The sequence below is a fragment of the Macaca nemestrina genome, chromosome X (genome assembly GCF_043159975.1).
Source record: "Macaca nemestrina isolate mMacNem1 chromosome X, mMacNem.hap1, whole genome shotgun sequence".
NCBI classification, from domain to species: domain Eukaryota; kingdom Metazoa; phylum Chordata; class Mammalia; order Primates; family Cercopithecidae; genus Macaca; species Macaca nemestrina.
In genome coordinates this window covers 113398727-113425092 of record NC_092145.1, presented here as the reverse complement: position 1 = coordinate 113425092, position 26366 = coordinate 113398727, and the positions used below count along the sequence as shown (strand labels likewise).

Here is a 26366-nt window from a genome sequence, read left to right as displayed (position 1 = left end):
TATATTAAGTATGATATTAACTATAGGGTTTTTCTTTTTTTCTTTTTTTTTTTTTTAAGACGGAGTCTCGCTCTGTCCCCCAGGCTGGAGTACAGTGGTGCGATCTCAGCTTACTGCAAGCTCCACCTCCCGGGTTCATGCCATTCTCCTGCCTCAGCCTCCCAAGTAGCTGGGACTACAGGCGCCCACCACCACGCCCAGCTAATTTTTTGTATTTTTAGTAGAGACGGAGTTTCACCGTGTTAGCCAGGATCGTCTCGATCTCCTGGCCTTGTGATCTGCCCGTCTCAGCCTCCCAAAGTGCTGAGATTACAGGCATGAGCCGCCACGTCTGGCCGCTATAGGGTTTTTCATAGATGTTCTTTGTCAAGTTGAAGAAGTTCACCTCTACTCCTAGTGTGTGGTAGTTTTTTTTGTAAATGGGTTTTCAATTTTGTCAACTGAAATGATCCCTATCAAATGATATGATCAGGTGATTTTTTTCTTCTTCAACCTGTTAATGTTATAGATTACATTGATTGATTTTTTTAATATTGCACCAGCCTTGCATTGCTGGAACAAACCTGAGTGTTAGCCAACTTGGGCTGCCATAACAAAATATCACAGGCTGGATGGCTTAAACAACAAAAATTTATTTCTCAAAGTTCTGGAGGCTGTAAGTCCCAGATCAAGGTCTTGCAGAGTTCAGTTTCTGGTCTGTCTTCCTTGCTTGCCTCCTTCTCACTGTGTGCTCACATGACCTTTCCCTTATGACCTTATTTAAGCTTAATTACCTCCTGTAGGTCTTGTCTCCAAATACAGTCACTTTGGGAGTGACACAATTCAGTCCATAGCACCAAGTTGATCAGGGATTATATTATATTTTTATATTGCTTGATTTGATTTGCAAATATCTTGTTGGAAATTGTTATGTCCATATATTTTCATGTCTTATTTTTATGTTCCCGAGGAATAGTGACCTGTAGTCTTATATAATTTATAATATAATTTTTATATATATATATAATGTGAGAGACAGGGTCTCGCTCTGTTGCCCAGGCTGGAGTGCAGTGGCACCATCTCAAGCCCAGTACAACCTCCACCTCCTAGGCTCAAGTGATCCTCCTGCCTCAGCCTCCTGAGTAGCTGGGATTACAAGTGTTTGTTGCCACGCCCAGCTGATTTTTGTATTTTTTATAGAGACAGGGTTTCACTATGTTGCCCAGGCTGGTCTCAAGCTCCTGGCCTCAAGCAGCCCTCCAGCATTGGCCTCCCAAAGTGCTGAGATTACAGCCATGAGCCAGTGCGCCCAACCTCTCATGATATTTATATCTGTATTGTATCAGGGTAATATTGGCCTTATAAAATTAGTTGGGAAATATTGCTTCCTCTTCCAGTTTTTGGAAGAAATGGTGTAGAACTAGAGTTAATTCTTAAAATGTTTGATAGAATTCTCCAATGAAACACTCCGGACCTAGAGGCTTCTCTTTGGGAATTTGCTTAACTATAACTATAAATTTGAGTTCTTTTTGTTGTTGTTATTTTTGTTTGTTTGTTTGAGGCCTTGCTCTGTCACCCAGGCTGCAGTGAAATGGCACAATCACAGTTCACTGCAGCCTCAACCTCCTAAGTCCAAGCAATCTTCCCACCTCAGCCTCCCAGGAGCTGGGACCACAGGCCTGTGCCACAATACACAGCTAATTTTTTGAGAATTTTTTGTAGAGATGAAGTCTTCCTGTGTTGGCCAGCCTGGTCTGAAACTCCTGGGCTCAAGTGATCCTCCCACCTCAGCCTACCAAAATGTTGGGATTACGGGCATGAGCCACTACACATGGCAAATTTGAGTCCTTTAATAGATAATTTGAATAGCCCTGTAACTATTTCAAACTGGGTGACTTTGGGTAGTTTGTAGTTTAAGGTACAGGTTTGTTTCATCTAAATTGTTGAATTTACCTGTATAAAATGGTTCATAGTATTCCCTGTGTTGCTTTCATTTTAAAATTCAATCTTGGCTAGACTTCTACTTCCAAAAAGATGGAGTAGGTGTGGTTTTCCCTATGCCTCCCACTAAGTACAATTAAAAACCCTGAGCATTTTATATAATGCAAACATAAGACTTTGAAAGATCAGAAGAAAGCAGAACAGCTAGAGTCCTTGAGACCTGAGGAACAACCCAGTTTTATGTTCCCTGGGATTTCTTTTTGCTCCCAGCATTGGTGCTGGAGAAGCTAGCAACCCAGAAGCACAAACCAGCAAAAAACAAAAAACAAAAACTAAAAAAAGCCTGTCCTCTCTAGCCAAATGACCAGGAAAGGGGCAGCCTATCAGACGGGAAACCTTTATTTTTTTATTTTATTATTATTTTTTTTTTGAGACTCAGTCTCTGGCACCCAGGCTGGAGTGCAGTGGCGCCATCTCTGCTTACTGCAACTTTCACCTCCCTGGTTCAAGTGATTCTCCTGCCTCAGCCTCCCAAGTAGCTGGGATTGCAGGTGCACACCACCACACCTAGCTAATTTTTGTATTTTTGGTAGAGGTGGGGTTTCACTATGTTGGCCCGGCTGGTCTGAAACTCCTGACCTCAAGTGATCCACCCACTTTGGCCTCCCAAAGTGCTGGGATTACAGGCGTGAATCACTGTGCCTGGCCAACGTGGAAAACTTTTAAACAGAAAACTCTTCTCCAGTCAAACACCACAGAAAAATATTTTGGGCCACCCCAACCTTCTCTAGCAAAGATGGAGTAGGGAGCCTAGACAGCAATGGTGTACGACATCTGGGGTTGTGTTAGAGGAGACTGAGTGGACAGTCAGGATTTTCACCTCTGTTCAGCAGTGTCAGTGGAGGCCATGCAAGAAACAATAGCAAGGCATTCTTACCAATCCCAGCAATGGAGATGTCCGTGGAAGCCTAGTGGGGAGCTGAAGCTCTCAGCCCCACCCAACAGTAACAGGGATGTTGACACAGGCCAAATGGTGAACTAGGTCTTATACAACCACCTCGTGGTAACAAGGCATTGCCCCCAACCCTGATCTCCAGCCAGATAGTGTCATAGGAAGCCAACCAAAATCAAAGGTTTGCATAAGATCCAGAGTCTCGTAATACCCCAAATGTCTAGGTTTCAGTAAAAAATTACTCATCAAGAATCAGGAAGATCTTAACCTGACCAAAAACAGATGCCGACACCAAGATGCCAGATATTAGAATAGTTTAACAAAGATTTTAAAGCAGCCAACATAAAAATGCTTTAGTGAACAATTGTCAACATACTTGAAACAAGTTAAAAAAAATAGTATCCCTCTTTCATTCCTATTATTGGCAATTTTTGTCTTATCTTTTTTTCTTGCTATGGGTTGGTCAGTTATCTTGATCATTTCACAGAACACTCTTTTTATTTTTCTGTTTTGTTTTTAGAGACAGGGTCTTACTCTGTCACTCAGGCTGGAGTACAGTGGCATGATCACAGCTCACTACAGCCTGGACCTTTTGGGCTCAAGTGATCCTCCTGCCTCAGCCTCCTAAGTAGCTGAGACTACAGGTGCATGCCACCATGCCGGGCTAATTTTTGTTTTTTGGGGTTTTTTTGTTTTTGTTTTTTGTAGAAACAGGGGTTTCACCATGTTGCCCAGGCTGATCTTGAACTACTGGGCTCAAGCAATCTGCCCACCTCGGCCTCCCAAAGTGCTGGGATTACAAGTGTGAGCCAGTGCACCCGGCCCATTACTTTTCTGTTTTTAATCTCATTGATTCCTGGTCTTTATTATTTTTATCCTTCTGCTTACTTTGGGTTTATTTTGCTCCTTTTTTCTCGTTTCTAGTGTTGAGAACTTAATTTATTGATTTGAAGCTTTTTCTCTTGTCTAATGTAAGCATGTAGTACTATAAATTTTCCTCTCAGCACCTGCTTTAACCGTGTCTCATAAATTTTGGTATGTTGAATTTCATTTTCGTTCTCTTAAGTGTATTTTTTTTTTAACTTCTCTTGAAATTTCTTCTTTCACCCATGGATTATTTCAAAGTGTGATTTTTGGTTTCCAAGTGTTTGGAGGTTTTCTTGTTATCTTTCTGTTACTGATTTCTAGTTTTCTTTTTTTTTATTTTTTTTTTATACTAAATACTGTCACTTTTATTTTTTAGTAAAATTCCATCTTAGATATGTATACAGAGATTTGAAACAAGAAAGGTGTCTTTTCCATTTAAAAGAAAATCACTATTAAATATCACACCCATATGAGACTGATAATTTAAGAAGAAAACTGCTTAGCAGAAAAATAAATGTGTATGTCTACTTTTAGTGCAAAATTAAAACCACAAAGCTTAAAAAAAGAAATGTTAATGTCTGTAAATTTTCAGAATAACATCATATAAATGTGTTTACATTTTTCATTATTCAAATGTCCATTAGTGACAGACTGGATTAAGAAAAGGTGGCACATATACACCATGGAATACTATGCAGCCATAAAAAAGGATGAGTTTGTGTCCTTTGTAGGGACATGGATGCAGCTGGAAACCGTCATTCTCAGCAAACTATCGCAAGAACAGAAAACCAAACACCACATGTTCTCACTCATAGGTGGGAATTGATCCATGAGATCACTTGGACTCCGGAAGGGGAACATCACACACTGGGGCCTATTATGGGGAGGGATGGCATTGGGAGTTATACCTGATGTAAATGACGAGTTGATGGGTGCTGACGAGTTGATGGGTGCAGCACACCAACATGGCACAAGTATACATATGTAACAAACCTGCACGTTGTACACATGTGCCCTAGAACTTAAAGTATTAAAAAAAAAAAGTCACTTAATGTAGAATTTAAGAATACAGCCAACACCAAAGAAAAAACTTCTTAATGTTCTTATATCTTGGACTTGGAGCATTTTATTATTTTCTTTTAAGAGATGAGATCTCACTATATTGCCCAGGCTGGTCTCGAACTTCTGGGCTCAAGCAGTCCTCCCACCTTGGCCTCCCAAAGTGATGGGATTATGGGTGTGAGCCACTGTGTGCGGCCAGTTTCTAGTTTTCATTCCACTGTGATCAGAAAACACACACTAAATAATTCCAGTTATTTAAATTTGTTGAGATTTATTTTATGGCCCAGGATATGATCTGTCATAGTACATGTTCCATGGGTGCTTAAAAATAAGTGTATGCTGCTGTTGTTGCATAGAGTATTCCATAAATATCAATTCTTTCAACTCTGTTAGTTGGTGGTAGTGTTGAGTTCTTCTGTACTCTTGTTGATTTTCTGTTTATTGGTTCTATCAATTACTGAGAGAGGTTGAAGTCTATAGCTATAATCATGGATTTGTCCATTTCCCCTTTGAGTTCAGTTCATTTTTGCCTCACGTGTTTTGGAGCACTGTTGTTTGGTGCACACACATTTATGATTGCTATGTCTTCTTGATGGAATGACACTTTTATCATTATATAATCCTCTTCATCTCTAGTAATTTTCTTTACTATGAAGTCTACTTTATCTGATGTTAATATAGTCACTTTTGCTTTCTTTTGAGTGATGTTTGCATCATATGTCTTTCTCCATTATTTTACTTTCAACTTACTTATATCCTTGTATTTTAAGTATGTTTTATTTAGACAGCATATATTTGGATCATATTTTAAATCTGCTGTGTCAATCTGTCTTTTAATTGGTTTAGACCACTTATATTTGATGCAATTAGTAATATGTTAGGACTTCAGCGTGCCCTTTTATTTTGTGTGTGTGTGTGTGTGTGTGTGTGTGTGTGTGTGTGTGTTCTCTGTTTTTCATTTCTCTGCTTTATTTTTCCTACCTTCCTTGGAGGTTCCCTGAACAAACTACCAAACTCGACCCATGTGAAATAGATCATTTGAATAGCCCCAAAGTTATTAGTAACATTGAATTTGTAATTTAAAACTTCCCCTAAAAATACCTCCAGGCCCAGATGGTTTCACTGGAGAATTCTACGAAACATTGAAAGAAATAAAAAGTGATAACAGTAGAAGAGAAATTTCAATCAAAGATGAATGGAGTTATAAAAGAAATAGCTAACCATGGGAATATGGGGATATGCTGCTGTTGTAGAAGCTCTAGGTTTACAGCCAAAAAGAACTTAGTGAAGGCAAACTTATCAACATAAATGAAGAAAATGGTATGGTGAAAAGAGTGAAGGTGTCCCAGAGGAAGTGATACTAGTGAAAAAGTGCACATTAAAGGAATTCTTGGAAGTATTTTACAACATTGAAAGCACAAAGAACAAAATGTTGGAAACTTAATCCACACTTAGAAGGGAGTATGACAATTTGCCAAGGGATAGAAAAGGTGCTTACTCCATGTTGTAAGTTATACAGTGAAAGGGAGTTAAGCACTGTACTCTTAATAAGTTTTTACAAATAAATAAAAGTGTAATTCTCAATGTTTCTAGTGTTTCAAATTATAGTATACTAAATACATATTGGTTTTATTGTTTTTTATTTCCCTATATGTTTATAGTCAATGGGAATATAGCTTTTTAATGTTTTGACAAAATTTTTAAAGTTTATTAAACAATAATAGTTTTCCCCATTGTTTATTAAGATTGCTTTTCACAGTTTCAGCTTGCACAGTCATTTTTACGGTATCATATCACCATGCAAAGCAAGGACTATCTGTAATCTTTAGTGACAGAAAGCAGATCATTGGTTTTCTGGGAGGAGACAGGGAAGCAGGAGGATACAAGGAAACTTTCGGGGGTGACGGACACATTATCTTGGTTGTGATGCTAGTTGCACAAATGTATGTAGATGTGTGTGTCAAAACTTTATACATTTAAAATATATACATAGTTTATTGTATGTCAGTTATACCCCAATCATGTATATGATGAATATAATACTTTTATATTCATAGATACATTATAAATATTTATATGAACAATCATCACAAGTAAAGGTGTGTATATGTATAGATGGGTAAGAAAATGTGATAGTGGGGTCGAGTGTGGTGGCTCACACCTATAATCCCAGCACTTTGGGAAGCCAAGGCAAGAAGATTACTTGAGCCCAGGAGTTCAAGACCAGCTTGGGCAACACAGTGAGACCTCGTCTCTACAAAAAGTAAAAAAATTAGCTGGGCATGGTGGCATGCGCCTGTAGTCGAGCTGCTCGGGAGGCTGAGTTGGAAGGATCGCTTGAGCCTGGGAGGTTGAGGCTGCAGTGAGCCGTGATCATACCACTACACTCCAGCCTGGGTAACAGAGCAAAACCCTGTCTCAACAAGAAATGTGATAGTGGCTACACGAAGACACAATCATGGGTGGTTAGAAAAGGAGAAAGACAAGATGTGACTGTAAACTACCTAAGGGCAGAACCCCTACTGTTCAGATAAAAAGGTTTTCAATAAATATGTGTTGTTGTAAGGAGAACATGAAAAGGAAACCGAGAGGAAAATGGTGAATGTTAATTAAGAACGTTTGAGAAGAACCAAAATATAAGTAAGAAAAACAAAGATGAGAACAGGAGGGAACTAAGCCTTCCATTTTCACCATTTGCATTCCTTTTTTTTTTTTTTTTTCCGTTTTTGAGACAGGATCTCACTGTGTTGCCCAGGCTGGAGCAAGGTGGCACAATCACAGCTCACTGCAGCCTCGACCTCCCAGGTTCAAGGGATCCTCTCACCTCAGCCTTCCAAGTAGCTAGGACTACAGGCACACACCACCGTGCCTGACTAATTTTTGTATCTTTTGTAGAGATGGGATCTCCCTATGTTGCCCAGGCTGGTCTCGAACTCCCAGGCTCAAGCAATTCTCCCACCTCGGCCTCCCCAAGTGCAGGGATTACAGGTGTGAGCCACTATGCCTGGCCCACTTGCCTTTCTTACACTAAAATAAAAAGTTTTTTTGGATACGCATCTCAAAAAAAAAAGATTTTTTCACTTTCTCAAGTGCTTGATTGAAAGAGTTTAATGTAAGTAGACACAACATTGCAACTAATAAGTGATGTTTTAAATCAAAATAGGAGAATGGAAGGTAGGAAAATTTTACGAAGTTCCTCAGTCAGATCAAGTTCTAAGTTTGTCACATGACCTCTGTGGTTTTCATAAATGTACAGCTTGCTTTTCTTAGATTTTTTTAAATGAGATAATTCACCTATTATAATTTTTTATTTTTATTTATTTATTTATTTTGAAACAGAATTTCGCTCTTGTTGCCCAGACTGGAGTGCAATGGCACGATCTAGGCTCACCACAACCTCTGTCTCCCCGGTTCAACCGATTCTCCTGCCTCAGCCTCCCGAGTAGTTGGGATTACAGGCATGTGCCACCACACCTGGCTAATTTTGTATTTTTAGTAGAAACGGGGTTTCTCCACGTTGGTCAGGTTGGTCTCGAACTCCCAATCTCAGGTGATCCGCCTGCCTTGGCTGGGATTACAGGCGTGAGCCACTGCGCCCAGCCATGTACATTTTTAAATCAAGATAGAATTCACATACCATAAAATTCACCCTTTTTCATTGTATGATGGTTTTTAGTATATTCACGGGGTTATACAACCATCATCCCTGTGTAATTCCAAAACGTTTTTATCACCCTAGAAAGAAATCCCACATCTGTTAGCAGTTACTAGTCATTCTTCCCTTCCCCCAGCCCCTGGCAATCACTGTATTAGTCTACTAGGGCTGCCATAACAAAATACCACAGACTGGGTGGCTTAAAGAACAAAAATTTATTTTTTCATAGTTCTAGAGTCTAAAAGTCCAAGATCAAAGTGTCATCAGAATTGATGTCTGGTGAGGCCTCTCTTCCTAGTGTGTAAACAGCCACCTTCTCACTGTGTCCTCACATGGCCTTTCCTCTTCTGTATGTGCACACAGTTTGTGGGGGTGGAACTCTGGGGTGTCTCCTTATAAGGACACCAGCCCTATCAGACTAAGGCCCCATCTCTGTGACCTCTCATAACCTTTATTACCTACTTATAGGCCCTGTCTCCAAGTAAAGTCATCATAGGTTAGGTCTTTAACATATGAATTTGAGAAGGGCCTGTTGAGTTCCTGACAACCACTAGTCTGCTTTCTGTTCTTGTAGATCTGCCCGTTCTGGACATTTCATATAAGTGGAATCATACAATGTATGGCATTTTGAGTCTGACTTTTTTCATTTAGCATAATGTTTTGAAAATTCATCAGTGTTACATGTATCAATATTCATTACTTTTATGACCAAATAATATTATGTTATATGGATATACCACATTTTGTTAATCCGTTCAGCAGTTGATGGATATTTGGGTTGTTTCCACATATGGGCTGTTACAAATAATGGTGCTACAAGTGTCCTCATACAGTTTTTTTTTTTTTAATCAGGTCTTCTAGAAGAAAATTCATACAGGTTTTTGAATGCACATATGTTTTCTTTTCTCTTGGGTACATACCTAGGAGTAGAATTATTGAGTCATATGGTAACTCCATCTTTAACATTTTGAGGAATTGTCAAACTATTTTTTATAGCATCTGCAACATTTTACATTCCTGTCAGTAATGTGTGAAGGTTACATTTTCTCCACATCCTCACTGATACTTGTTATTGTCTGTCTCTTTGTTATAGCCTTTCTAGTGGGTATGAAGTGTATTTCACTGTGATTATGATTTGCACTTGTCTAATGGCTAATGATGTTGAACAACTTTTCTTGATGTCCCTCTTAGCCATTTATATATCTTTTCAAGAGACCTTTTCTACTTTATCACAAAAAGCCTTTATGAGGTCAGAAAACACAAGATTTATCTTTGTATTCTATGAAATGCTGCTGTTCACACAGCCAGAATGAGTCATCTCAGTTCACTTCTTGTAAGTCCCATCACATTCATTTGAGTATGTATGTCCTTGGCTGCTGAAAATCTGACCCTTTAATGAATAGGGCAACAAAGTTCCCTGTTCTAGAATGTCCCATTTTTTAATACTGCATCCATGCATACCTCCTATGTTGTCTTTGGAGAAATTATTCATATCCTTAACTCAATTTTTTTTAATGGGCAGTCTTTTTATTGTTGAGTCATAAGAGTTCTTTACATATTCTGGATACAAGTCTCTTATCAAAAATATGATTTGCAAATATTTTCTCCCATTCTATTGATTCCCTTTTTACTTTCCTTATGGTGTCCTTTGAGGAACAACAGTTTTTAATTTTGGGCCAGATGCAGTGGCTCACACCTGTAATCCCAACACTTTGGGAGGCTGAGGTGGGAGGATGGCTTGAAACCAGGATCTCAAGGCCATCATAGGCAACATAGCAAGTCCTCATCTCTACAAAAAATAAAACAATTAGCCAGCCATGGTGGCGCATACCTATAGTCCCAGTTGTTCAAGAGACTTAGGTGGAAAGATTGCTTGAGCCCAGGAGTTTAAGGCTGCAGTGACCTATGAACACACCACTGCACTCCAGCCTGGGTGACAGAGTGAGACCCTGCCTCAAAAAAAAGTTTTTAACTTTGATGAAGTCCAGTTTATCTATTTTTTTTGGTTGCTTGTCCTTTTGATGTTATATCCAAGAAATATCAAATATTGCCTAAACCAAGGTCAAGTTTTACACCTATATTTTCTTCTAAGAATTTTATAGTTTGGCTATTACAGTTAGGTCTTTGATCCATTTGAGTTCATTTTTGTATCTGGCTTGAGCTATTAGGGATCCAAGTTCATTTTTTTTTTTAGGTGTGGATATCTAGTTGTCACAACACCATTTGTTGGGCAGCGTCCTTTTTGAAAATGATGAACACTGTACCCCAAACCCACCTACCTTGGTTCCATGTATTCCTTATAAGTCAGGCTGCTATGAAAGAAAGCATAGTTATTGAATTAGCAAGAAGTCCTAGTTTTATATTTTGAAATCTTAGTTCTTTTTTCAGAGACAGGGTCTCGTTCTCTGTTGCCCAGCCTGGAATGCAGTGGCACAATCATAGCTCACTGTAATCTTGATCTCCTGGGCTCAAGCAATCCTCCTGCCTTAGCCTCCCCAATTAGCTGGGTCTACAGGCACATGCCACTATACCCAGTTATTTTTTATCATTTTTTTAGAGATGGGATCTTGCTATGTTGTCCAGGCTGGTCTCAAACTCCTGGCCTCAAGCCATCATCCCATCTTGGCCTCCCAAAGTGCTGAGGTTACAAACATGAGCCACCGCACCCAGCCAGTTTTATTTTTTGTTAATCTCCTGTTTCACAAATCTACCAAAGTGACTTAAAATTTTTTTTTCTAGTTTGAGATGCTAATTTCTGTACTTTATGCTTCACTCTGTCCAAATACAAGGTAACTTTTTAAAAGTTCATGGAATAATGGAATTAAGAGATGAAAATTAAAAATATAAACTTAATTTCTCAACATAACCACCATCAAGGTCAAGACACTTTTGTAAGCAATGATACCAGCCATTTAGTTTATCCCTAGAGAACTGAGCGTCCTGGGAATTTAGCCATGTCAATGCAGTCTCTTTTGCATTATTAACTGAAGGAAAATGGGTACCCCTTAAAGATTTTTTAAGATTAGAACACAAAAAGAAGTCAGAAGGAGCCAAAACAGGACTGTGAGGTGGATGCTTAATGATTTCCCATTGAAACTCTCACAAAATTACTCTTGTCTGATGAGAAGAATGAACTGGAGCATTGTGATAGCAAAGGACGTTCTGATAAAGATTTCTTGAACAGTTTTCTGTAAGGCTTTGGGTAACTCTTTCAAAACACTCATAATAAGCAGATGTTATCATTCTTTGGCCCTCCAAAAAGTCAACAAGCAAAAGTGCCTTGAACATCCCCAAAAACTGTTGCTATGACCTTTACTCTTGACTGATCCACTTTTGCTTTGACTGGACCACTGCCACCTCTTGGTAGCCATTGTTTTGAATGTGCTTTGTCTTCAGGATTGTACTAGTAAAGCCGTGTTTCATCTCCTGTTATAGTTCTTCAAAGAAATGCTTCAGGATCTTGATCCCACTTGTTTAAAATTTCCATTGAAAGCTCTGCACTTGTCTGTAGCTGATCTGGCTGTAACCAGTTTCAGCATCCATTGAGTGGAAGGTTTGCTTAACTTGAATTTTTCAGTCAGAATTGTGACTGAAGAATTGTGACTGTAAGCTAAACCAGTTGAGATGTCTGTGGTGTTAGCTGTTGTTTGTGCTATTAATCATCAGTCCTCTTTAATTAGGGCATGAACAAAATGAATTTTTTCCTTGCAAATTGATGCGATGTGAAAATGATGTGAATGTGGGCTTTATCTTCAACTTTGTCTCTTCCCTTCTTAAAACAAGCCAGTCATTTGTAAACTGCTGATTTCTTTGGGGCATTGTCCCCATGAACTTTTTGTAAAACAGCGATTTCTCCTTTCTTCTACCCAGATTTCACCATAAATTTGATGTTTGTTCTTGTTTCAATTTTAGCCAAATTTATATTGCTCTAATAGGGGCCCTTTTCAAACGGATGTCTTACCCTTCTTAGTGCCTGTAAAAGTTAGTATGAATTTATTTTTGTGTAAATTTTTGAAATCTACATATAGTTTTTTATTTTCCATGAACGTTTTGAAGACGTCTTATATGTTACTGTTTTCCCCACCCTACATAACAAAACAGCATTATGTTAATTTTTATTGGTTAATTTTATAACTTTTGTGTTAGTTTTCCTTTTGTGTATGTTTTGATTGTTGTTGTTTTTATAGTTTACAAAACTCCCGAAAGTTAAGGAAGTGCCTCATAACAATATGGTTATTTACACTAATTGAGAGGGTATTTAAACAGTTTTTGAAATTAAAAAATAGCTTTATTCTCAAAAACCATAAATAATAATGTTCTCTTCCAATGTAATTGCTAAGTTTAAATGAATATAAGTGTTCTATAACAAACCCTTGCAATAATTATTTTTAGATTTAAAACTCTTATCTTCAGTGATTATGTATTACTATGTTAGTAATTGTTGAATTGTAAAAATTATTTCCACCTTCCAGATTTTAAAAATTGTAAGTCAGAGTGCATTGAAAGCATGATGACATTCCTTAATTCTGCGCTAAAGGTTTTTAATAAAGTATGTTATAGCAATTCACAATAACATATGGAAAGTATCAGAATGTAAAAACAAAAAATTTTGAATGTATTACTTTGGGCTTGCTACTTCATATTAGTTTTGGTAAAATTAAAACCCAATTGGTTAGTGACTTTAGTTTCTGCCGATGGAAATCTCACTTGTAGGGAGAAAATATTACAAAATGTAAATCTGTTAGAGAAATATAAGAATGAATCTGGCTGGGTGTGGTGGCTCATGCCTGTAATCCCAGCACTTTGGGAGGCCAAGGTGGGTGGATCGCTTGAGATCAGGAGTTCGAGACCAGCCTGGCTAACATGGTGAAACCCCATCTCTACGAAAAATACAAAAAAATTAGCTGGGCGTGGTGGCTCATGCCTGTAATCCCAGCTACTCAGGAGGCTGAGGCATGAGAATCACTTGAACCCGGGAGACAGAGGTTGCAGTGAGCCAAGATCATGCCACTGCACTCCACCCTGGGCGACAGAGCAAGACTGTCTCAAAAAAAAAAGAGGAATTAATCTAATGTAATACAATGGTAAATTAAGTTAAAATGTACTTGAAAATATTGGGAAATAATTCTTATGTATTGGAATATGCCAGTTGTTATAGCAAACATCCTCAAAAGTCTCAGCATCTTTTTTTTTTTTTTTTTTTTTTTTTTTTTTTTTTTTTTTTGAGACAGGATCTCTGTCACTCGGGCTGGAGTGCAGTGGCATGATCATAGCTCACTGCAGCCTCTATCTCCCGGGCTCAAGAGATCCTCCTATCTCAACCTCCCGAGTAGCTGGGACTACAGGTGTGAGCCATTGCACCCAACCAGTCTCAGCATCTTAACACAATGAAGTCTTTATATTTCGCACATGTCTCCATCCAATGTGGGTTTGAATGCGGATCCCCTCTGCCCCACACAGTTATTTAGGGACACAAGCTCTTTTTATGAATGGTGCCTTTATTTACTACCCATTCTCTTTTCTACTCTTTTCTACTCTCTAACTTCTGAATCCAGTCAGCAAGAAAAGTGTGTGGAGGGTTATACAGTTTGGATTTTTTTCTGGGGGGAAGCGGGGGTAGGCTTTGAAGTGACTTACCCACCTACATATCATTAGCCAGAACTCACTCCTATGGCCCACCTAATAGCAAAGGGGACTGGAGAACGCAGTCTTGCTATGTGCGCAGGTGGAAATGGAAATAGGGTTTGGTGAACACCTAGCACTTCTCTGCAGTTCTTTGATAGTGGCATTACAAAGTCAAAGCTATGAGAGCACAGGAACCTTACTGGTTTTATTCACCACTGTAACCCTGTAGTTGATGCTATGATCTACACTATACAGATTTCCATATAGTCTTAGGATCTTTCCACCTAGTGTTTCAGCAGGATAGTCTGACTTCTTACAGGCAGTTCAGGACCCCAAGAGTGAATGTTTTAAGAGGTAAGAAGTGGAAGGTGCTCATTTCAAAGCCTAGGCTCAGAAACTGACACAGTATTAATTCCACTCTATTTTATTAGGACAGTTGCAGAGGGCTCCCAAATTGAAGGAGAGGAAAATAGACCCCATTTCTCAATAAAAGACATATCAAAGGATTTGTGGCCGTCTTTGATCTACCACAGTCGTAGTATTTTTAATGTTTGTCTTTTTTTTTTTTTTTTTTTTTTTTTTTTTTTTTTTTTTTTTTTTTTAAGAGACAGGTCTTGCTATGTTGCTCAGGCTAGATTCAAACTCCTGGGCTCAAGCTATCCTCCCGCCTCAGCCTCGTGATGAGCTGGAACTACAGGCACAAGCTACCATGCCTGTCTTGAGTTACTTGTTTTGTTGCCTATAGACAGGTTAGTCAGCTAGAGAAACTTTACTAATAAGACCAAAGTACACTCTTGCTCTTTATTAACTAATTTATAAGATTATCAAAATACTTTAGCATTTTATTTCCTAATGGACTTAGAGCAGTAATTTTGGATATATATATATATATAAATTAATTGACTTGATCCTTGGGTGCTAGAATTACTCTACTCGTGCTATAGTAACTGAAAATGGATGAGTAGAGCACATCCTTTCAGAATCTTTTTTCTGGCTTTCAGATGAGATTTTCCAATCTGTTTCACTGTCCTTTCTGCAGTTTTCCTGTTAGTTCAGTATAGTGTATATATGTGGTGATTGAGGGGAGGGGTACAGAGATTACAGAGCCATCTTACACTGTAAATTATAGCTGCTTAGGTAAGCATTGACTACCAAAAGAAATTTTTCGAAAGTGAGTTCAACAAATAAAGATGGTATTAACCCTATTACATGTGTCTAGGTAGACTGAAGGCTTTTGAGTCATTAACAGCGAGCTTCAGATATTTCTTTTTGGGTATTCATTTATATATTTTAATCAGTTTCTATTGCAGTAAGATTCCAATGGAAGGAAAACAATGTTTCATTTTTTGTTGAAAGCAAACATTATAAGTTGTATAATACACAGTGATTAATGAAGTTTTACTGTGTGTGTGTGCATGTGGGTATGTTTTTAAAATTACGGATTATTATACCAATAAAAATCAGAATACAAAAAAATTAACTGTGTAGTATATGCTTATATACACGCATATATGTATATATAAATAAATGGGATTATTCTATAACTTGCTTTTTTCACTTAACAATATATACTTCTGCATCATTAATAAAACTGAAAGAGGAAGTGATTGGATACAGATAGGTCCCTATTTCCCCTTGCAATGTAAACTCTGGACTTACTGGACTATGGAGATCAGTACTTTCTTTACTAAACTCTAGACTCAAATGTATAACTGCCAACTGAACAGTTCCACTTGGATGTCCAGTAGACATCTCAGACTAAAAATGTCCCAAACTGAACTACTGATCTTCCCAAACCAGTTCTATTTGTAGTTTTCTAGGTTTAGCTGATAGAAAAATCTATCCTTCTAGCTGTAACTCTGTCTTTTCAGTTTAAGCCAAAATTCTTAGTCATCTTTGATTCTTCATTGTCTTATATCCCATAGTCAATATAACAGGATATCCTTTTAACTCTATTTTCAAAATATATCCATATTTCATACAGTAAGTCAAAAGAACAACCCCTAATGATAAATGGGAACACATGCCTGCCTCCCACTCCACTGCTGTATTTGGTCATCTAGGCCTCTCCCATCTCCCTGTACTCTCCTCACCCCATCTCCTTCTTCCCACACCTCCTTTTTCATCCCATTTCAGGCAGCAGCATTCTATCACTTTTACTTTCAATTGTGAGAATTCAGTAAGGAGCACAATGTACAGAGCACTTTCACACACGTTTATCTTATTTAAAATTTAAAACAGTCCTTTTGCAGTTGTGCCAGTTACTGTTGCTAATGATAATTTGCCCCCAAACTTAGCAGCTTAGAGCAACTATGTTATACTCATTGATTCTGTGGGTCAGGAAATCAGATAGGGCACAGTGGGGATGGCCTCTCTCTGCTCCATGATGTGTCTAGGGCCTCATCAAAGAAGACAAAGTTTGAGAGTGACCCAATAGAGCTGGGCACTGGAATCAACTGAAGCCTTATTCACTGCATATCTGTGTAACAGCCCATCCCTGGGCTTGGATAACATGGACTACACATGGCCTTCCCATTAGTTTGGCTTCCTCATAGCCTAACAACCTCAGCATAGTCAGATTTCTTACAGGCCTCAGGCACAGGGCTCCAAGTGCGTGCATTCCTGCAAACCAGGAGGGAGCTACATTCCATTTTATGACCCAGCCTTGCAGTTCTCATGGCATCACTTCTATTGATCAAAAACCATCACAAGCCCTCCCCTATTTAAGGGGAAGGAAGATAGACTTCACTACTTGATGAAGATGACAAAGTCACATTGTAGAAGAATGTGGGATTTGGAAAATACCATCTGTCACAGGGGTTATCATTGTCCTTTGTTTTATAGATTGAGTCATGGAGGCTTGGAGAGAAGTGGTTATCCCAGAGTGGTAGTATGAACAAGGGTCATCTTGGGAAACTATTCCTAGAGTTGTTATTACAGTAACTACTATCTAGTTAGTTGTATTTGTGTGTTTAGAGATAAGGTTGCACTCTGTCACCCAGGCTGGAGTGCAATCGTGTAATCGTAGCTCACTACAGCCTCAAATTCCTGGGCTCAAGTGATCTTCCTGCCTCAGCCTCCTGAGTAGCTGGGACTACAGGAGCATACCACCACACCCAACTCTTATCCAGTTCATTTTTAAGGCATTTATTTCAAACCTTTACAAAACCTACGAGGTTTTGGTTTTATGCAGCTTCTGCAGTGTTCACAAATGATTCTAATCCACTTATTAGGAAATGTAGCATAGTCTGTACCTACCAAATATTTAGATCAACTGAAGAGACACTAAGAGGTCTCTGTGTATAAGACACTGGAGGAGGCCATAGATCAGGTTAGAGTGACTGCAGTTACCTTTTTATTGCCTCGTCAGTTGGCACAGCAGTATCCACAGGGGCCAGAGGTAGTAGTGATCCAGCCACTAGCCTTCCCTGGAGAGCAGGTGTGATTGTGGGTCCTTTCACCAAAGGCTAGTCCTCTGGAAAGTTATTACAACATTCATTTACACGCAAGCATCCAAATTGAAAGTTGAGGTTACCTCATCCTAACAAAATTGCTCATGCCTCTAGGCTTGTGAGCTTTTGCTGATTTGGTCAATGGTCTAGTGACCATTTAAAGAGTGTGTCAGGCCGGGCGCGGTGGCTCACGCCTGTAATCCCACCACTTTGGGAGTCCAAGGCTGGTGGATCACCTGAGGTCAGGAGTTTGAGACCAGCCTGGCCAACATGGTGAAACCCTGTCTCTACTAAAAATACAAAAATTAGCCTGGCGTGGTGGCATGTGCCTGTAATTCCAGCTACTTGGGAGGCTGAGGCAGGAGAATCACTTCAACCCGGAAGGCAGAGGTTGCAGTAAGCTGAGATTATGCCACTGCACTCTAGCCTGGGAAACAGAGTGAGACTTGGTTTCAAAAAAAAAAGTGTCTCTATCCATAGTACATAGCCAAGAAAGAAAATCACCCATCCAGGGGGGATAATCCTGGGATTTCCTCCAGCTTTAGCCATGTTATATATACTCAAAGATACTGAAGCTGCATTTTAAAAATCCCAAACATATTTTTTCACTAATTCTCACAGCCCTTCCCCCTCTATCATTATAAATACAGTAATTTCTCCTTGTGAGTTTTTATTAACTTCATCTTTTACCCACATATTTTCTCGTAGTTGGTGTTACTGTTTTAGTATATAATTTATTGTCATGGACTCGGTCCTTAGATGCAGACCTTTAGTTCAAGATACACGAGGAAAGATGAGTGAGATGACATTGCTGTCATTATCATTATTGTAAATTTTGCATTGAAGTCTAATGTCCACACAGAAAAGTACACAAAGCTGTACAGCTCAATGAATTTTCACAAATTAAATGCACTCATTTATCTGCCACTCAGATCAGGAAATAAAACATGGCTGGGCACGGTGGCTCATGCCTGTAATACCAGCACTTTGCAAGGCCGAGATGGGAGTATCACTTGAGCCCAGGAGTTCAAGACTAGCCTGGGCAACACAGACCCCATCTCTACAAAAGATTTTAAAACTAGCCATCGTGGTGGTGTGCACCTATAGTTTCAGCTACTCAGGAGGCTGAGGTGGCAGGATCACGTGAGCCCAGGAGGTTGAGGCTGCAGTGAGCTGTGGTCATGCCACTGAGAACTGCCTAAAAAAAAAAAAGAAAATATTACCAACACTTCAGAACCCCTCCTTCTTTTCCCTGCCAGTAACTGACCTGCCTCACCTTAGGTAACAGTTTTGACAGTTTTTGAGCTTCCTATGAATAGACTCCTACAGTATACAGTCATTTGAGACTGGATTGTTTTGCTCATCAATATGATTTTGCCATCCATCCATGCTGTTGGATGTAGTAATTCATTAATTTTCACGTCTGTCATGCATTGTGTGAATATGCCATATTTTTTATTCTGCTCTTGATACATATTTGGGTTGTTTCCAGTTTTTACGTACCATAAAAATGCTGATATGAGCCTTTTTATTCATCATTTGGTATGCATCTGTGTACACTTTTGCTAAGTATATACCTAGTGTGGGTTTGCCAGACCATGGGTATGTGTATGTTCAGCTATAATATCTGCTGCCAAAGTGGTTGTTCGAATTCACACTCCCACCAGCAGCATAAGAGATAATCCGTTTCCTCCATTTCCTTACCAACATTTAGTATTTTCAATTTTTGGACTGTCTTTTTAAGTTTAATTATTCTGGTAGATAATAGTGATTGTAATTTCAGTTTGCATTTCCGTGATAACTAATGAGGTTGAGAACCTTTTTAAAGTTTATTTGCCATCTGGATAGCCTTATTTGTGAAGTATCTATTTAAGTTTTTTGCCCAGCTTTTAATTGGGTTGTCTTTTTCTAATGAATTTGTAAGAGTTTATTATATATTGTAGATATAAGTCCTTTGTTGTCTATGTTCAATTGCAAATATCTTCTCCTGTCCCGTGGATTGCCTTTTTATTCTCTTAATTGTCTCTTTTGATAACCAGAAGTTCTAGTTTCATTTTTCAGTCTCTTCCTTTATGGTTAATGGCTTTTGTGTCTTACTTAAAATATCTTTGCCTGCCCCAAGGTCATAAATATATTCTCCTCTGTTTTCTTCCAGAAGTTTAATGAGCATATTGTTATAGAAAAACATTTATAGCCTACCTTGTTCCATGTAGAATTTGAGGCAATTGAGACGAATAGTTAGCAAAATGGTCTTCCTTTTAGAAAAAGGTAACTCTTGACAAAAAATTGGATATTCTCCCTTCTAGGCCATGCACTAAAGAAACATGACATATTTAATCTCATAGTCTCCGAAGAATTCATATGTCTGTCCTACCCTTTTTAGTTGGGTATGTTTCAGTTGGAAGCAGGCCTCTAACAGCAATTCCCAAAATTTTAGTTTCAATTAATATTTGAGGTTTCTGCATTTTTCCTCAAATATTTGTTCCCTTTGGCTTTCAAAACTCCATATGGTAGAAAAATTAAAATGTGCAAATGTGTGTAGTTGTTATTAGCTTTATTCAGATTCATTATTTGGAATGAGAGGCTTTTGGAAGAATACTTAGGAGGCAATATTCTCTACATTTATAGGGTGGACTATGCCTGTGTATATTTTATGTGTATTCATTGGAATATGTTTATGTTTATAAATCCTTCCATATATGTGATGATGACTCTAGAGTAAAGAAAACTGGCTCCAGAAGCCTTCCGGAGAAATGATTTTCATTATTTTATGACATACATGTGTTTGTTTATTTTTTTAGATGGCCCGCCTTGTTCTTTAAAATTACCACAGAATAGTAATCCAGATTTTTCTCTTGGTTAAATTTTCTGAGGCCTCATACAGTATTTAAACTACCAATAATAACTTGGTGTGAAAAAAATTTATTTTTTCTCTGGTTTCCTTGCCTTGAGCTCTTGGATGTCAGGAAGGGTGAGGGGAAATATCAGTCTGCTTGAGCTTAGATTTATGGTTACTATTGTGTATGGATGGGAAATGGATTGAGTGTGCATAGCTCCATGGCCTCTTGGCTTTTAACTCATTTGCATAAATAGTGAAAATAATAAGGAATATTAAAACAATAACAATGGTGTTATTGAGCATCTATTTTTACTATACACTAAGCCAAACACTTCATCTGTTTTTTTCTATATAATTGTCATAATAGTCCTACAAGTTTGACATTTTTTTCCCTTCAACTTTTAAGTTCAGGGGTACGTGTGCAGGATGTATAGGTTTGTTACATAAGTAAACGTGTGCCATGGTGGTTTGCTGCACAGATCATCCCATCACCAAGCTATTACACCTAGCATGCATTAGCTATTCTTCCTGATGCTCTCCCTCCCCTCACTGACAGGCCACAGTGTGTGTTGTTCCCCCTACCATGTGTTCATGTGTTTTCATCATTCAGCTCCCACTTATAAGTGAGGACATACAGGTTTTGGTTTTCTGTTCCTGTGTTAGTTTGCTGAGGATAATGGCTTCTAACTCCATCCATGTCCCTGCAAAGGACATGATCTCATTTTTTTTTTATGGCTGCCTGGTATTCCGTGGTGAATGTGTATCACATTTTCTTTATCCAGTCTATCATTGATGGACATTTAGCTTGATTCCATGTCTTTGCTAGGTATTATTTTTTATCATATTTAATGATTGTTATCCTTACTTTTTAGCTAAGAAAACTGAACCTTATATAAAGTAAGTGGCCAGGCATGATGGCTCACGCCTGTAATCCCAGCGCTTTGGGAGGCCAAGGTGGGCGGATCACGAGGTCAGGAGTTCAAGACCAGCCTGGCCAACATGGTGAAACCCCTTCTCTACTAAAAATACAAAAAATTAGCTGGGCATGGTGGCAGGTGCCTGTAATCCCAGCTACTTGGGAGGCTGAGGCAGAAGAATCACTTGAACCCGGGAGGCAGAGGTTGCAGTGAGCCAAGACCACGCCACTGCACTCCACCCTAGGCAACAGAGCAAGACTCCATCTCAAAATAAATGAATAAACAAACAAAGAAATAAAGTAATAGCCTGAGATCACCGTGTAAGTGAGTGGCAGAAAAAAACAAGCCTCTATGAAACTAAAGCTTGTTTTCTTTACCACCATCCAGTATTGTCTCCATGACAGAAAATTATTAATTTGGCTGAAATATATCTTTGGTATGGGATCTGTCTGTGCCTTTGTGCAGATACCACCCCCTCCCAGGTTTCCTCTTCTAAATAAACTTGGTGGCCATTGTACCAAGAACACACTAACATGACAACATTTTATTAGAATGAATGGGCTGGTCGTGGTGGCTCACGCCAGTAATCCCAACACTTTAGGAGGCCAAGTTCGAAGGATTGCTTAAGGCCAGGAATTCAAGACCCGCCTGGACAACATAGTGAGACCCCGTCTCTTACCCCCCAAAAATCTTTTTAAACGTTAGCCAGGCATGGTGGCATGTGCCTGTAGTCTCAGCTACTTGAGAAGCTGAGGCAGGAAGATCACTGGATTTTCAAGGCTGTGGTAAGCTATGACCTTGCCCACTGCATTCCAGCCTGGGTGGTTGAGCAAGAGCTTGTCTCTAAAAATTTTTTTAAAAATTAGAATGGTGGGAACCAGGATCTATGAGGGTGAATAAAGAATATTGTTAGCAGTCAGTGAGTTAACAGCATATGACAAAACTAAATTTGTAAAACCATTTGCTTTCTAGAAAGGAATCTGCCATACCTCCCAGAGGGCATTTAGCCATCTGTTCAGTGCCTGGAATCTGTCATTTGTTGATTGTTATCATTGTCTTTCTCTTGCTTTTCTAGGATTATAGCTGAGAAGGTAAAGGACGTTCTGTTTATCCGACCCCGGAAGTATATTCACTGCTCCAGTCCAGACACCACAGAGCCTGGCTACATCAACATCATGGAGTTGGCAGCATCTGTTTGCCGCTATGACCTAGATGACATGGACATCTTCTGGCTTCAGGAACTCAATGAAGACCTTGCAGAAATGGGTAAGTTCTTTTCTCGCAAGTAAGTTGTGACTTAACTCATATTTTGTTGTTTTTTTTTTAAGTTATCAGAACCCTTTAGCTTTTTATTTTGTTGCCTCCTTTCTTTTCTGGCCTTTTCATTTATTTTTCTTGTTGATTTTATCTTATTTCAGTTAGATATTTCTTCAAATGCATACATAGAAATAGAGCAATAACATTTAAATATGACCTTTTCTTTCCTTATTCATGGTTAATGGCACAGATCAAGGATAGCATGTAGGTTTCATGAAGTTGTTTCCCAATTCAGGAAGTTTGAGAGTGGCCATAGCTGATTGGACTTCTGGTTGAGAATTCTGAGGCAGGTTCCTGGCCTGAAAAGCAGTGTGATCAGTGAGCAGGGCCAGAAGTAGAGGCCCCTCTGGCAGGGGGTTGGAGAGAATCTCCAATTTCAGCATTGAGCAGCACCACTGCAACTGACAGATTGCTATGACAGTACCCCTTAATGCAGGACTTGCTGCCTGGAAGAAAAGTTGCAGGCCTAGGGCAAAACATTCACAAAGCAGTTCTTAGCTACTTCCACAGAGTTCTAGAGTTGTCATACAATTTTCAAAAAATAAAATGAAACAAAAGCAAATAAATGTATGTTTACATATGAAAGTAAACATAATTAATGCTTTTAAAGGAAATGTGTGCCATACAATACCATACCAACAATACTGAGAAATGCTAGGCTGAAAGATAACTCATTTTATACTTACACACAGTTCTTGTTCATCTGTTTTTAAGTCTCCATATAAGATATGGTGAAAGATACATTTGATCTCATTTTTGTTTGAATCACATTTTATTTCATTTTTGTTTGAATCACATTTGTTCATTTTAGTATAAGGATCAGTGGTTTTTCTTTTCTTCCTGCCCTCCCTTTTTCCTTTCTTTCTTTTGAGGCTAGTATCTGAATGCACATGAATAAAAAACTAAAATTATACTAAATCAGTTTGGCATGGGGAATGATAGTTACTCTGCCGGTAACCAGTCCTTATTCCTTGATTTTTTAAAGCTTTTTGTTTTGTCTTTTCTTGCTCTGCCCCCTAAGAGGAGAGGGGAGTGGTAAATTTAGGGTGGCAACCACAAAGAGAAGGGAATAAAAGACTGACAGAGAAGTAAAATCAGAATATGAGGACATAATCAAATGGATCCATGGCTCAATGTGCACTTGTGTTCATAATGCATATAATATCCATAGATATCACAATCATTACAAGGCTGCCTTTGGCATGAAACTACCTTATTATGAGGTTCCTTTGGTATTTTGTAACTAATTCTCCTTGGATGAGTTTTTTTTGTTTGTTTGTTTGTTTGTTTGTTTGTTTGTTTTTGAGACGGAGTCTCGCTCTGTCGCCCAGGCTGGAGTGCAGTGGCCGGATCTCAGCTCACTGCAAGCTCCGCCTCCCGGGTTCCCGCCATTCTCCTGTCTCAGCCTCCTGAGTAGCTGGGACTACAGGCGCCCGCCACCTCGCCCGGCTAGTTTTTTGTATTTTTTAGTAGAGACGGGGTTTCACCGTGTTAGCCAGGATGGTCTCGATCTCCTGACCTAGTGATCCGCCCGTCTCGGCCTCCCAAAGTGCTGGGATTACAGGCTTGAGCCACCGCGCCCGGCCTCCTTGGATGAGTTTTTTAAACAAACTTTTTGTTTTGGAATAATTTGATTTACAGAAAAGTTGCAGTTAGTACAGGGAGTTCTCATATACACCTCACAGTTTCAGTTCCCCTAATGTTAACATCTTACTTTACCATGGTACATATGTCAAAACCACAAAACCAACACAGGTACATTACTATTAACTTCAGACTTTATTGGGATTTCAAGGGTTTTTCTACTTACCACCTTTTTCTATTCCAGGATCCCATCCAGTATACCACATTGCATTTAGGCTTGGAAGAATTTTAAAAGAGGATTGCAGTATCTCAAGCTTTTCTTTAGGGTGAATGATATTGCAGTGAGGTATCTAAGAGCTTAAAGTAAACTTTTTAAAAACAATATTAAGCGTATTATGAATTAAGGACTTTTTTGAGTGCTGACTACATATTGAGCACCATACTAAGCAATTACTTCATCTCAGCTTCACAACAAATCAGTGGGTTTCTTATTATTATACTTATTTCATAGATAAGAACACTAAGCCCTAAAGAGGATAAATAACCTGTCAAAGTTTACATAGCTAATATGAGGTAAAGTTGGAATTTTAATCCAAGTTTTCTTGTAACCAGACACTATATTCCTTTCCTCCAAAAAAAAAAAAAAAAAAACTGTGTAACTTGTCTTGGCTGGAGAAATGAAACATAAGGCCTGGACAGTTTTTGGTTTCATAAGTAGCCACAACCTTAAAATGATAGTTTATGTGGAATTCTAAAGTTTCCTAGGACATCTTATATTACAAATGAAGTGGAATACTTGGGTACGTTTGTTTTGAATCATTTTGAGGATTATTCCTGAGTTTACAAGTTGTTAGAATAAATACATAAGTGCTCTCACAAAAGTTGATTAATAAGTGTGGAAGGCTAAGATAAAATAAAGATATAGCTGGAAAAAGGAATCAGGAAGCAAAGAAGGTAATTTCAGAATTGAAGTTAGAGCTTTGTAAATTTTAATAGGTTTATATGTTATTATAGTTTGCCATTGAAAAATATTATTAGATTTTTTTAAAAGTTATATTTGAAAAACAAAATATTTTATATGTGTAATCACCTACACGTAGGACCTAGAATTTTCTATTATGGGCTTCATACATTTTCATATGAAATTTTCCTTGTATAATCATTATATATGCTCATTGAAGCTAACTTGCTAAGAATGAATTATTATGTCCAAATAGTTATGTGATTTTAATTACTATGCTACAAATGATCATGTCCAGAATTATAAAGCTTGGTGAAAGTCCTCCTACAGTGGGAATAAGAGAAAATAGAGATTTAAGAGGAGACTGGCTAGAATTTGGACAAGAAATCGAAAGGGTCAGTAATATATCTTCTAAGGAACATGGTGAAATGTATATCTCCTTTCATGTGTCAAACACTAATACATGATTATAGGTAAATTTTAGAGTAGTACTAGCAAAAGATTTTTTGAAATCTGGTTGTTTTAGAGCAGGAAAGAGATGTTTTTATCCTTTAGAATCCTACCCACTCCTGCACTGGGCTCACAGTAGGTGATTTGGGAATGACAGCTGACTGATGGGTTGATTGATTGTTTGTATTTCTGTGCAGGTTGTGGGCCAGTTGATGAGAATCTTATGGAAAAGACAGTAGAAGTCCTGGAACGCCATTGCCATGAAAATATGAACCATGCTATTGAGACAGAGGAAGGGCTAGGCATAGAGTATGATGAAGATGTGATCTGTGATGTGTGCCGGTCTCCAGACAGTGAAGAAGGGAATGATATGGTGTTCTGTGATAAGTGTAACGTCTGTGTGCATCAGGTTAGTGAGAGTGGAGACCGTCACCTCCCTACGGTCAGCCTTTCTCAAGCTCAGTGATGATCTCCAGCACCCATATCTGAGTAGCGGCTTGCATTTAAGGGTGAAAATAAAGATTTGGCCTGGTTGTTCTTCAGTATTTCCTCTAGAAACAATACTTCTTATGACCACCAAGATGACTTGCTGACTAACTTTACCCCATGGGGCTAAACCCAGGTCTTTATTGTGTCACTTTGTGCCCAGACCATTGGGATTGCCTTGTTCAGTTCTCCCCTAGGCCCCTGCCCCAGGGGGATCTCATTGCTGCCTGTCTGAGGTCTCTCCTCTGCCTTCAAATCTCCATGGCCTCATGAGGTTAC

The 26366-nt window shown here is 38.7% G+C and overlaps 1 protein-coding gene across 5 annotated transcripts in view; it reads left to right on the top strand.

The window, feature by feature from the left end:
• The window catches only part of LOC105463721 (jade family PHD finger 3), a 150886-nt gene that overhangs the window by 93542 nt on the left and 30978 nt on the right, over positions 1-26366 (top strand). For all 5 annotated transcript variants that reach the window (XM_011710954.3, XM_011710985.2, XM_011710975.2 and 2 more), the window contains 2 exons: positions 22365-22555; positions 25799-26010. In XM_011710954.3, the coding sequence (XP_011709256.2) occupies positions 22365-22555; positions 25799-26010 (403 nt within the window). The remainder of the gene's footprint in view (positions 1-22364; positions 22556-25798; positions 26011-26366) is intronic.